The sequence below is a fragment of the Anguilla anguilla genome, chromosome 6 (assembly GCF_013347855.1).
Source record: "Anguilla anguilla isolate fAngAng1 chromosome 6, fAngAng1.pri, whole genome shotgun sequence".
Taxonomy (NCBI): Eukaryota; Metazoa; Chordata; class Actinopteri; order Anguilliformes; family Anguillidae; genus Anguilla; species Anguilla anguilla.
The window spans coordinates 25,502,613-25,515,159 of record NC_049206.1 but is presented as its reverse complement, the minus strand read 5'-3'; the positions used below and the strand labels follow the sequence as shown (position 1 = coordinate 25,515,159).

At 46.3% G+C, this 12,547-nt stretch overlaps 1 protein-coding gene and 1 long non-coding RNA gene across 3 annotated transcripts in view; both read right to left on the bottom strand.

Moving 5' to 3' along the window:
• Positions 1–2,309: 2,309 nt before the first annotated feature.
• The window catches only part of LOC118230038 (casein kinase I), a 40,412-nt gene continuing 30,174 nt past the window's right edge, over positions 2,310–12,547 (bottom strand). The window contains exons 7-13 of one of the 2 annotated variants that reach the window (XM_035422737.1): positions 9,819–9,903; positions 9,526–9,674; positions 9,205–9,288; positions 7,230–7,286; positions 6,067–6,168; positions 4,233–4,339; positions 2,310–2,725 (exon numbers count right to left, since the gene is read on the bottom strand). In XM_035422737.1, the coding sequence (XP_035278628.1) occupies positions 2,671–2,725; positions 4,233–4,339; positions 6,067–6,168; positions 7,230–7,286; positions 9,205–9,288; positions 9,526–9,674; positions 9,819–9,903 (639 nt within the window). In that variant the 3' untranslated portion in view covers positions 2,310–2,670. The remainder of the gene's footprint in view (positions 2,726–4,232; positions 4,340–6,066; positions 6,169–7,229; positions 7,287–9,204; positions 9,289–9,525; positions 9,675–9,818; positions 9,904–12,547) is intronic. The other variant, XM_035422738.1, reaches the window with a different exon arrangement.
• Positions 5,012–5,895, bottom strand: LOC118230040. Its single transcript, XR_004765785.1, has 2 exons — positions 5,506–5,895; positions 5,012–5,451 (listed from the first exon to the last, which is right to left on the bottom strand). It is a non-coding gene; the product is annotated as an uncharacterized LOC118230040 (long non-coding RNA).

The window sequence follows — 12,547 nt, the reverse complement described above, 5'->3', positions numbered from 1 at the left end:
GATTATCGGAGTTTTGTCAAAGACATTTTGTAATACATTTTGGTTTCACCATGTAGAAGTAACAGCACTTTTTATACATAGTCCAACCATTTCAGGGCACCATAATGGTTGGGACAAATGGCTTCAGGTGTTTCGGATTAGTCAGGTGTGTTCAATTGCTTCCTTAGGGCAAGTATAAAATGGCTTTCAGTATCTAGAGGTGATTCTAGGCTTTTAATTGCCTTTGGAGTACGTTACTGGTGTTCGTTAACATGGGGACAAGAATTATGTCAATGAATGTCAGGGAAGCCACTAAGAGGCTGAGAAACAAGAAAGAAAAAAAGTCAGCAACATAGGTCAACCTTATGCTTACCAAAATCAACTGTTCAGAAAATCATTAAGAAGAAAGAGCACTACTGAGCACAGTAATCGCAAAGGGCCTGGTAGGCCGAAGAATTCCTACCAAAATGAAGAAAAACCTCTAAACAGCTGTTCCACGAATCAGAAACACTCTTCGGGGGGCAGCTGTGCATCTGTCAGTGACTACTGCCCACAGAAGACTTTAAAAACAGAACTACAGAGGATACACTGAAAGATGCAAACCACTAGTCAGCCACAAAAACACAGTGGCCATGTTACAGTTTGCTAAAAAGTACCTAATAGAGCCTGAAGAGTTCTGGAAAAAGGTCTTGCAGATAGATGGGATCAAGATTTACTAGTATCAGTGAGGGCAGGGGAAAAGTGTGGAGGAACTGCCCAAGAACCAAAGCACCCCTCATCTGTGAAACATGGTAGTGGGGGTGTTTGGTTTGGGCATTTATAGCTGCCACAGTTACTGTCTTTATTTATTATGTAACTGCTGATAAGCAGCAGCAGAATTAATTCTGATGTGTCAAGAAGCATCTTATCTGCTCAGGTTCAAGCAAATGCCTCCAAACCCATTAGATGGCATTTCATGCTGCAGGCAGACAATGATCCTAAACATACTGCTAAAGCAACAAATTCGTTTTTTAAAGCCAAAAACTGGAAATTTCTTGACTGGCCGGGCCACTCACACAATCAGAATCCAATTGAACATGCATTTTATATGCTGAAGAGAAAGCTTAAGGCAACTAGTCTCCAAAATAAGCAGAAGCTGAAGATGGCTGCAGTACAGCCCTGGCAGAGCATCACCAGATAAGATACTCAGCACTTGCTGATGTCTATGACTTAAAGCAGTCATTGCATTCAAAGGATATATGACAAAGTACTGAAAATGATGACTTTCATTTACATGACATTAAATGCAGAGAATGTGCATTTTAACCACATTTGAATTACAAATCTTGAATTGTGGAGAACTGAGCCAAATCAAGAAAACATGTCTTTGAGTGCGCCCTTGAAAAGGTTCATGTGCTGATAGCACAAGAGAATCACTGTTAGGGCAGTAGAGATCTGCCATCCTGGGGGGTTTTTGTTTCAACCCTAATTTAGCGCACCTAACCCTACTGATTACCAGCTCAACAAGATCTAGCTGCTGAATGAGGTATGTTTTGTTAAGTTTGGAATGCAAACCTACAGGATGGTAGATCCAGGAACAGGGCTGTTTACCAATGTGGACACAGCAGAGAGGCTGATCGGCACACAACAGCTGACCGACTTTGGTTTCAACCGTCAAAAATGTGATAAAATTTCATAACGTCACAGTTTAGCTTTAAACATTTTACTTGGAAAGGCACAAAACTCCTGGTAAATGATTCCGATGTAAGAACTAAAACAAACACTAATTTAAATGGACAACATTTCAGCACTTGTACAAATATCAGCCTTGTACAGCAGTCTTCCTAGGTCAGTCTTTATTTTTTTTATTTTCTTGTTATTTTCAAGCCCAGAATTCCATACTGTTTTTCCCCAAAAGTGCAATTTAAAGAAGAGAGCTTAATATCAGTTTCTCCATCTTCCACAGTACCTGAGGGCCAGTGACTGTGCTACAAAGTCCACATTAACAGAAAAAAAGGAACTGAGATAAAACAAAAAAAGAAATGAAAAAAATAGAATTCCGGAACACTACAACGTGAAAGTAAACAGTTTCGTTTTCAATTCTGGGTGAGGGGACCATGGAAACCACTTCCGATTTAAATGACAAAAAAAAAAGGATTTACATAAAAATCTTCAAATTCTGCTGAAGAGGTGAAATCTTTCCTGTTCCACCCAGTGTTTCAAGGGGCATCATCAGTATGTGTCCTTCTCGATTTTTACCTAGCTTCTGCAAATAGGATCCTCAGCATGGGAAGGCTCGTCTTTCTCTCGACCGGCTGCTGTAATTTCCTCCCCTCAGCGAAGGCTTGTTGTACAGATAATGTTCTGCGTGGAGTCTAGGATACAACTGTTCGAAAGTCTTTTTTCTTTTCTTTTTTTTTTTTAGTCACATCACACATTTTGTGCATCGCTGTCACGGTCACCATTTATTTATTTATTTTCCGTTATCCCTGCGTACGCTCGCGTACAGTTTTTTTTTTTTTGTAGAAAAGGAACCGCGCCGGTCCGCTGTACGTTCCACCCCGTTGGCGAGTTAAAAAGCGTTCCTCCGCGCGCCCAGGAGAAGTGGCGCGCTGACGTAAGACCGAGGGGCGGGCGTTTTTTTTTCGCGTTTCAGCTTCCGTTTAAAATTAGCCAGTGACCAGAATGTTCTTTTCGCGTCTCTCCCCCGTTTCACTTGTGCCGCTGCAGCGCTTTCCTCTTTCTCTTCTTGAAGAAACAGCAGCAACTGCAAGACAAAGGGAGACGAATGCAATGCGTGTAAACCCCACACCAATCACAGCATGATAAAATCCTCTCGTGCAGACGGTTCATTAGCGAACGGCTGGAGCCGGTTGGGGGTGATGGGTTAGGGAGCTCAAAAGGACGTGGGTTCGATTCCCAGGGAGAATTTGCGCCCATTGCGCCTTGGAGCGAGGTACTTAACCTGCACCGCTACATTAAAATGTCCACCTGTACAAACAGACTGTGTAAGAAATGTGATCTGTTTCTGCAGCTGTGTGCGCAAACAATAACGAGGGTTAAGGAGAGTCATTCTATAAAATAATTAACGATCATCATCGTCACAAAGTGAAAGTGAGCTTTCTCCATCCAGTTGGACCGTTATGATCCTTCTCACATGCAAGAAGGTAAGACGTCCTTATCGTATCTATAAAACCTTGTCTTGAAAGCTGCAGACCATTTTACAGCGGGAGAGATGTAACATGTAAAAAGACGACGTGCACAGGAAGGATTGGCTGCTTCGCTTAATGAGAGAAGTTAAAATTGCTCCCCAGGTGACTGTCTTCCGCCTCTTAGGAGAACACTTAGCAGCGCTTGATGCAACAACCGCTGCACAGCCTTCAATCTTCCCTCCATAGAACTTAGAACACTTTCTTTATGCTTTGAATCATAACTGTCTGCAGATATGATACTGTAGTGCAGAGCTGGAGTAATCGTATGAGGTGACAGGTTTAAAGATACTGTAATGGTGTACTGATATAAAGACAGGCCATTACAAAAAAATTTAACTACGCACCACAAAGTCAGATGGAGGTCTGTTTGCTTGTTTTAAAGATACAACTTTACCAAAGCTACACTAGCGGTTTTGTGCATTTGTTGTGCATACACTTGCGCATACGAGTTTGACTGAAAGCCAGTAAACTAAGCTCATATGGCTAAAGAAGCTACCTCCATTTTGTTAAACTGCAATCATAGATTCTGTACACACATTCAATTATAGTTTTAGTTTATGCTCTGTATTCATTCTCTCCCTGAATTCACTATAATATGCAACACCGCGCTGCAGGGTGTCTATACTGTGGCAGATTCTGGGGGCGTGAGTGGTGGCAAAGCAGCTGCCATTTTGTATTTATTATTGCTCACTCATTTTCATGGCCGCAAAAATGAGAAGTAAATGGCGGGCAAGCGTCGGTAAACGAAAACGATGTCTGTCAGAGCCAGATAAAGGCTGCCCAAGCCGCAAAGCGTAGTTCAAGTTAATTTTTTGTGTTCTTTTCCAGAAGTATTAATGGCTTTTAACTTTTCTACAAAGAACATATGTTGAACGGACATGCTGTCCACTTCATTACCGGGCCACTAGCATTGCACTTATTTAAAGTGACCTCGGCCTGATTCTCAAGTCGACAACCAAATTCTATTTTGTAATACTGGTTAAAGAGTGGGTGCCTTAACACTTACTCAATGCATACTCATAAAAAGTTGAAAAATGCTTAAACTCCCCCTCCCCCCCTTACTTGGTATCATCCGCCACCTCCACCTCGGCCGGTGCAGTGATTGGTGCGTTGGAGTGTCCTGCGGTTGGGTCGTCAGTGTTCAGCTCTCCGTTCGTGGAGTTCATAATCTGCACAAACATGGGGGAAGAAACAGAGTGGGGGGGGGGGGGGGGGGGGGATTAGTCAGGAGGGTGGTGGGATTTTGGGGTACAGGGTGAGCAGACCCCAGACTGAGGGTCCAACCAAATCCTAAAAACTTCCTTCTGGGACTTCATAGCTTTAAGCGGTAACTGAAGATTTTGTCACATTTTTAAGATGTAAAAAGTCAGATTTTGCAGAGTTGAAGGCACCTGATCACTGAACCCCAGCTGGGTAACCTGACCTTACAGCAGTACAGCATTTGTGACACAATTTCTACAGCAAACGTTAGATGGCATGAGATCCCTTTTAGATGTCAGCATCCACTAGTGCCATCCTCGACTTGTGCAAATAATCACCAGCCCCCCCCCCCCCGCCGCCCCACAAAAAACAAAAACAAAAAAACAAAACACTATTTCAAAATGAATTGCTTGGATTAAAAACAGACAAGAAGCACAGCTGTTGTCTGTTGTCCCTTCAGTGGATCAGTCTGTACAGGGAGATACTGTGTCACCTCACTCAAAGGGGATGTGAAGCACTCAATAATGTGACTCAAGTTTGTTTGCTTTTTACCTTAGATAAGATAATGGCCCCGCGTTCAAATCTTTAATCGACTCATATTTGCTAGAAAAGTTGCGAGGTTTCTTTTAAAAAGTAACACGTTTACAGTAACTAACACTAGGGCGCAGCCACCTTGGAACAAGCTAGGTTGTTAGCTTGTTCATTCAGCAAACATGAGTCAATTTCTGATTTGAATGGAGGGCCATATCTTATCGAAGGTAAAAAGCTAACAAACCAGAGTCACATTACAGAGTGTCAACGTCACCTCTAATAAAACCAACTCAAGAAATCACATTTGTGCAAAAGAGTCTGCTGTAATTGGCTTCTACCACTGCCTGAATAACATTACAGGGGGGACTTTAAAAGAAAAAAGCATAAAACAAAATGGCAGAAGGCTGAACGACACGTCTTCATCACAACCCTGCTGTGCTGCCCTGCAGTGGCAACCCTGCAGTGTGCGAATACTCAAATCAGTGTGGGATTAAGGAACACCTCTTCATCATTAGGACCCTACTCAAATCAGTGTGGGATTAAGGAACACCTCTTCCTTTCACAGCCCTGCTCTGCTGCCCGTCAGTGTGAGATTAAGGAACACCTCTTCATCATCAGGAACCTACTCAAATCAGTGTGGGATTAAGGAACACCTCTTCATCCTTCAGGATCCTACTCAAATCAGTGTGGGATTAAGGAACACCTCTTCATCATCAGTACCCTACTCAACTCCCCATCAGTGTGGGATTAAGGCACATCTCTTCATCATCAGGAACCTACTCAAATCAGTGTGGGATTAAGGAACACCTCTTCATCCTCAGGATCCTACTCAAATCAGTGTGGGGTTAAGGAACACCTCTTCATCATTAGGACCCTACTGAAATCAGTGTGGGATTTAGGAACACCTCTTCCTCGCACAGCCCTGCTCTGCTGCCCGTCAGTGTGAGATTAAGGAACACCTCTTCCTCGCACAGCCCTGCTCTGCTGCCCGTCAGTGTGAGATTTAGGAACACCTCTTCCTCGCACAGCCCTGCTCTGCTGCCCGTCAGTGTGAGAGTGCGTCATGCGTTAAAAACAGGCCGTGCAAAGAGTGAGGGAGTGGGAGAGAGCGAGAGAGAGAGAGAGAGAGAAGCCGAGGCCATGCATCGCAGTGCACAAGCAGTACCTGGACAGAGCCCCCCAGCCTATCAGCTGTGAGATGCGACCCCTGGAGCTCCCTATTGGTCACTGGGTTGGGTTGGGACTCGCCTCCTTTGGGCTCGGGCGACTGGCGCGAAAGTGGGGGGGGGGAGGGAGGAGGGGTTAATAAGAGGGGGCGGAAAGGCAAGAGGCAGTTTTGTGATGGGCGGTGGGGGAGGAATAAAGAAACAGAAATAAATTATAAGAGATTACAGACATGCAGAGGCAGGCATATTAATAAAGAATATGTTAATAGAAAAGGGGGGGGGGGGGTCATGGAAAGCATGGAAAAAGACGACCCCGCACACACTCTCACAAACACACATATGCATGCACACAAGCATGTACGCATACAAACTCTCTTTCTATACACGCATGCACACACACACATGCATAAACACACACTCGCGCACACACACACTCTCTTTCACACACACACAGACAGACACGTACACACACACACACACAGACACACACACTCTTTCAGACACACACACAGACACGGACAGACAGACAGACACACACACAGACAGACAGGCACACAGACACGCACGCACGCACACACACACGGACACAGACACAGACACATACAGACACACACACGCACGCGCACACACACACACAGACAGACACAGACAGACAGACACACACAGACACACGCACACACACAGACAGACAGACAGACAGACAGACAGACAGACAGACAGACACACACACAGACAGACAGACACACACAAACACACACACACAGAGACACAGACACACGCACACACACAGACAGACAGACAGACAGACACACACACACACACACAGACAGACAGACAGAGACACACAAACACACACAGACAGACAGACAGACACACGCACACACAGACACAGACAGACACAGACAGACACAGACAGACACACACACACACACACACACACACACACACACACACACACACAGACAGGCATGCAGACTGTAGCGGCGGGTCTGAAACAGCGCCTCCCCGCAGACCGGCCCAGGGAGGCGGCGGCAGCGGCGTCTGCGCTGCGCAGAGCGGGGGCGGCGTTCCACACACAGAGCGGGAGCGTGACGGGGTGACAGGCGCACAGTGCACACACACACACACACAGGGAGGTTCTCCCCACGAAAAAAAAAAGCACCTTCCAGTCTTTACACGCGAGGTGCCGGTTCAGAGTTAGGGGACACACTGTGTGCAGCTGTAAACAGAACAGACGGCCATTAATTTTCACCTTCTCCGACACGGAGGAGGGAAGCAAACGGGGCTGCTTTTAATTAAAAACCCTCACCGCCGCACACACTGCGTCAGCCACACGCGAGGCAGGACCGGGGGTGCGGCGGGACGCGTCCGCAGAGCAGGTACTCGAGCGCAAACGGTGAGATAAAAGGATGACGCGGACCAGGGGGGGTGTCCAATCTTATCCGCAATTCGAGGAATTAACCAATCGGGGTCTCCGATCGAGACCTTGATCAGGAGAATCGGGTGTTGCAGTGCTGAGCCAATGGAAAAACCCGCACCCACACTGGCCCTTTTCAGATAAGACCGGACATCCCTGTAGACTCTTACACATTAATAAAAGTACCTGGGAAACCGCTTAAATGATTATTCCAAAAACAGCAACGCTAATAAGCATTTTCACTGAGAACAGTAACTCCGATAATACATCATTTTACGTAACATCAATAATTAAAAGGCAAGAACATAAATCATATAGCGTGATAAAAGTGCTTAATCCTGAGATGTGTGGATTACAGCTGACATTTGTACTCTCAGGTCATTCATGCCACGTTATCCCTCATCATCAAAGACATTGGGTTTGGCCATATCCTGTGACACGGCCTGCAGTTCCTGCTTAGCGAAGGGGAAAAAAACAGCAAAGCACAGATAACGTACGGAGCAGAAAACATGAGAAAAGGGTGTTTAAGGGTCCCCTGCTGCTTTGGACAGCAGCGCCACACACACACACTGGCTCTCCCTCCTTATATACATGCAGACTGAAGCCACGGACAAGAGCCGGAGGTAAAGGAGCACGGTGGGGTGATGGGGCAGCGGCGTACGCGTCGCGCCAAGCCGCCGGGTCCCGTGCCGACGCACGCGCCAGATCCGGCGAGTGTTTGTGTGTGTGCTTCTGGGTATTCTATGTAGTGTCGTGAGCATGTACTGAGAGTCCTTATCAGTTAATGGAAAGATTATAAAATAGGAAAAAAATGAATGCAATTAAAACAATGCTTTCTTTGTGAACAAAAAAAAAAAAGTTGTTAGGTGAAGTAGACGTTACTTGAAATCGGACCAAATGCTTTTACAGAATTTCTTTGAGAGTTTTTTTTTTTTAATGAGTCGGCAGGAGACAGCAAGTTAAATAATAACTGTAACGGAGTGAGCACAGTCATATGGCAGCACAGGAGCTGAGCTCAACAAGCACTCACAAGAAACAAGCAGCAAAGTCCAACAAAGACAGGGCTGCCTTCAGAGATTCCCCATGCAGCCGAATTCAAACGAAAAGCCGCCAGCGAAGCTAACTTACCGAGGACACCCATTTTCACTCGTGCTCACTGACCCTCCCCAAAGGGTAACTTTGCCTTTTATGAACTTGAACTTAATAACTTTGTTACGTCTTATTTTGTGGAGCTTCGGAGAGCTCCTCCACTATGCTTCACAATGCAGTCTAATGGGGCCACGCATAATTATTATCAATAACGATCAGCATGGCGGAATTCGTTTGGAAAACAGGTCCAAGTCACACACAAAAAAAAAAAAAAAAAAAAAAACCCAAGTTATCCTTCAAGATCCATACACCGGCTATATTATTCAAAAAGCTATTTCGTTGACTTTGCATGTGGACTGATTTAATGATCAAATGCTATTATTTTAATAGCTGAATGATAAGAACAGATCCTACAAAGTAAAAGAAAATCTGCACATCCCTAAAGTAAGTTGAGTGTGCACGTAAAGTATATGGTATGTGTGTGTGTGTGTAGTGAGTTTATGCATGTGTACAGTGTGTACTGAATATTGAGTAAAGTGCATGTATAGTACATTGTGTGTGTATAGTGTGAACAGTGTGGTGTGTTGTATAGTGCATGCATGCGTGTACGAGTGCGCGTGTACAGCCTTACCTGGTTTTTGGTCTGCTGGTGTGCTTTGTCTCTGCTGCTGGGCTGCACGGGCGTGTCACTGGGGATGGGGCCAATCGGAGTGGGCTGTGGGCGGGGGGAGAACGGAGAAGCGGGTCACGTTTACCGCGCGATACTTCTCACCTGCGAACCTGGTCTCAATCCACTATATTCACAAACACATATAAAACGGCCTGTTCTTTCTCGTTTCTCTTTCGGCGTCTTAAGCGAAGCGCTAATACACAAAAACCCTTTTCGGCCGGGGATTTTCCCGAGGCGGGGGGAGTTCACCGCCGGCGCGGCTCCCCGTCGCGGCGCACTTACGAGCGGCTTGCCGACCCAGTCGTACTCGTAGTCGAAGACGTAGCCGTTGCGGTCGAAGAGGTCGGTGAAGAGCTTCCTCAGGTAGTCGTAGTCGGGCTTCTCGAAGAAGTCGAGCCGCCGCACGTAGCGCAGGTACGTGGCCATCTCCTCTGAGGACGGAAAGCGTGGGGGGGGGGGGGGGGGGGGGTTGGAGGAAGAGGAGAGAAATCAGCGGGGGGGGGGAAAGAATCGAGCGACCTGGAAAGGTGGAGCGGTCCTGCAGAGGGACGGGGACGGGGGGACGGGGGGCTCACCTGGGAAGCTCTCGCACAGCACTTCGATGGGCGTCGCCCGCTTGGTGTCCCCGATTTTCTGATAGCGCTCCTTCAGCGTGTCCGCCTGGTCGAGGGGGTGAGAGGGGGAGACGGTCAGACTCCCGCGACCTCAGGCCTGCCACACATTTCTGACCGGAGGATAGTTACTGTCCGAAAAGGCCGATTACAGACTAATCCTTTTTTTTTTTTCTCTCTGATGCAGGGTACCACTCAAGGGTGTAACTTTAGTATGACTATTGGGGGTGTTGAAATGCAGAGACCCCAAAAAGTTCAACCCTGTAGAGGGGGGTCCGGCGGCATGCCCAGCCACCCCGGAAGAAATTTTTTAAAGAACATTTTTTTTTTAAATGATAATTTCCAGTGAATTTGAAGAGGAAAACAGGCTACTGCAGACTACTGATCAGTAAGGCTGGGTGTTTGTCAGGGAAAATGTTGGCTGAAGCCTCACCAGAGCATGTGAGCCTTCATACTGTACAAGCCCCATATTTACAGCGAACAACCACCCACCCATTCAGCACAATAAACAACCGGTGCTCTGCTGTGGACTAGCTTCTGCTCCACACAGTTTCTATGAGCCACAATGGCGGAAAGAACATTGCACTGTAGACAAAATAACACCTTTATCTTGTTGCACAAATGCAGAGAAAGCCTATTAAACGGGCGTGAAAGAGATTCCACTCAGAAATGAAACACCTGACATTATTGCGTTTGAAGATGCTACAATGTGATAATGGGTGCATGTCCTCGCAGATCAGCGGAACAAATAAAAGATGACCAGCATCGCATCACGGAAGCAGCGTTATCTTTAAAGCTGTGTTTAACTGTCACAGCCAACCTTCAAACCGCGGAAACAAATTCATCAGCCGTTTCCAATAAATAATTTCTCTGTACCCTCAGGCCTGAGGAGCAAGATGAAGGCCAATACATTTAAGGATTTCATGCCAACTTTTGCTCACAATTAATTATCAGCAGCCCAGTCTTGTAATCGGACATTTTGGAAAAAAAACTGTCAGAAATGCGGACTGCAGACGTTTCCTTAGTGAAAATGTTTCATTGTTCTGAACCATTTTGAAATTCAAGCCAGAATAGTGGGCTGACGTAGAAAACAGCACACACACCAGCTCTCCACCAACTGCTGACTCCAAAACTACTGTTTTTGCACATGTAAATCACAGTTGCTTTTTCCATAACTTGTAATTGATAATTTAGTAATTGCAACTAGTAAAAATACTATTTTCTCCAAGTACATTACAATCCAAAGGTAGCCTTCTCAATTTGCAAGTTACTGTCATTTCATTCTATGTGCATTCAAGCAGGCAATTCGGGAGAGCCTCAATGATCTGGATTTCATACTGTCCAATCAGAATGTAGAATTGCAGCTGTAAACAACAATTATAAGCACCCACTCACAACTACGGTAAAGCCAAAAATTACACTGCTGGTCTACAGTGCCACAGTGTGGCAAATCAGTCTCAGTTTCATTTTTGAACTGGCACAGTCTGCAATGTTAGGGAGTTTCCATAATTCAGACAAATGCTGAATTTTGATTGGCTTGTGGAGGCCGTACTGTTTGGTCAAAAAAATTTTTGGATACACTTTAATATCTGGAACTTATAGAACACCGCCATGCATTTCAGTGGCTCAGTGCTTCAGAGCTGGAGTCTTGCTGTGGCGGTCAATGCGAATGCCAAGTCAAGCTGTTAGTTCAGGCCTCTGAGGCGGTTCTTAAAGGATCTAAACTATTTCAAGTGCACTGCAGCACCACCAGGTGGCCATACAGTCACACGTTCGCCCACCTACACAAGCCTTCAGAGTTTGGCCAGTCTCGGAGGTACCAGCTAGAAGTCATTCGAGGTGTGACGGGCAGGGGAAAGAGTAAAGAATCCTTACGAAAACAAAAGGGTTCCAGGTGTACGTGCCAATATGCTAACTAAGCTATTTTTTTCCTGAACACAGATCCCCTTCCCCTTCCCCCCCCCCCCCCCCACCCCCCACAGTTTTTGGAAAACGTGGCATGAAACACGCAGTCTAAGGAAGAGAAGAAGAAAAAAAATACTGAAAGAGGAAAGAAAAAGAGAAACGCTCAGACGGGCGAAGACGGGCCTCTCATGCGTGGGCCGCCTCCCCCGGTGGTGCGTGCAGCCGCGCGCTGAGAGCCGCGCGCCTCCGCCGCGGCGAGATTTCGCCGGAAGATACGGGCGCGCGGGGGGGACTTTCACACGCGCGGCGGGAGACACCTAGACGAGCGCCTCGCCGACAAAAAAAAAAACCGCCAGATCGGCGCGAGATGCGCGAAGAAACTGCTGACGGGCGCGGCGAGAGAGGGCCGGAGGGGGAAGTCTGGCCTTCCGCGCGGAGCGATAGTTAAGAGGGCGTGACCGTTTATAGCAGGACGTGCCCTTTGAAGACGGCTTCTCGAATAATGAGCGGCTGCAAACGGAACAAAAGCAATGCGGGATAAATGTTTTAAATGTTTTGTTTTCGTTTTTTTTAACACCCTTCTTCATACGATCCTATTTCCCTCAAAAATAGTCCGTATAAACAGGACCATTCCAAGGCCCACAAGCAATAATAAATAATAAATGCTTCTATATATTGCTGGTTTTTACACGCTGGCATTCCAAATCAGGTTTTTGAAAGGGTATGCACAGCGGATTGCACAGCACATGGGAGATTTCCATTTATAAGGTCACCAACAGTGAACAACC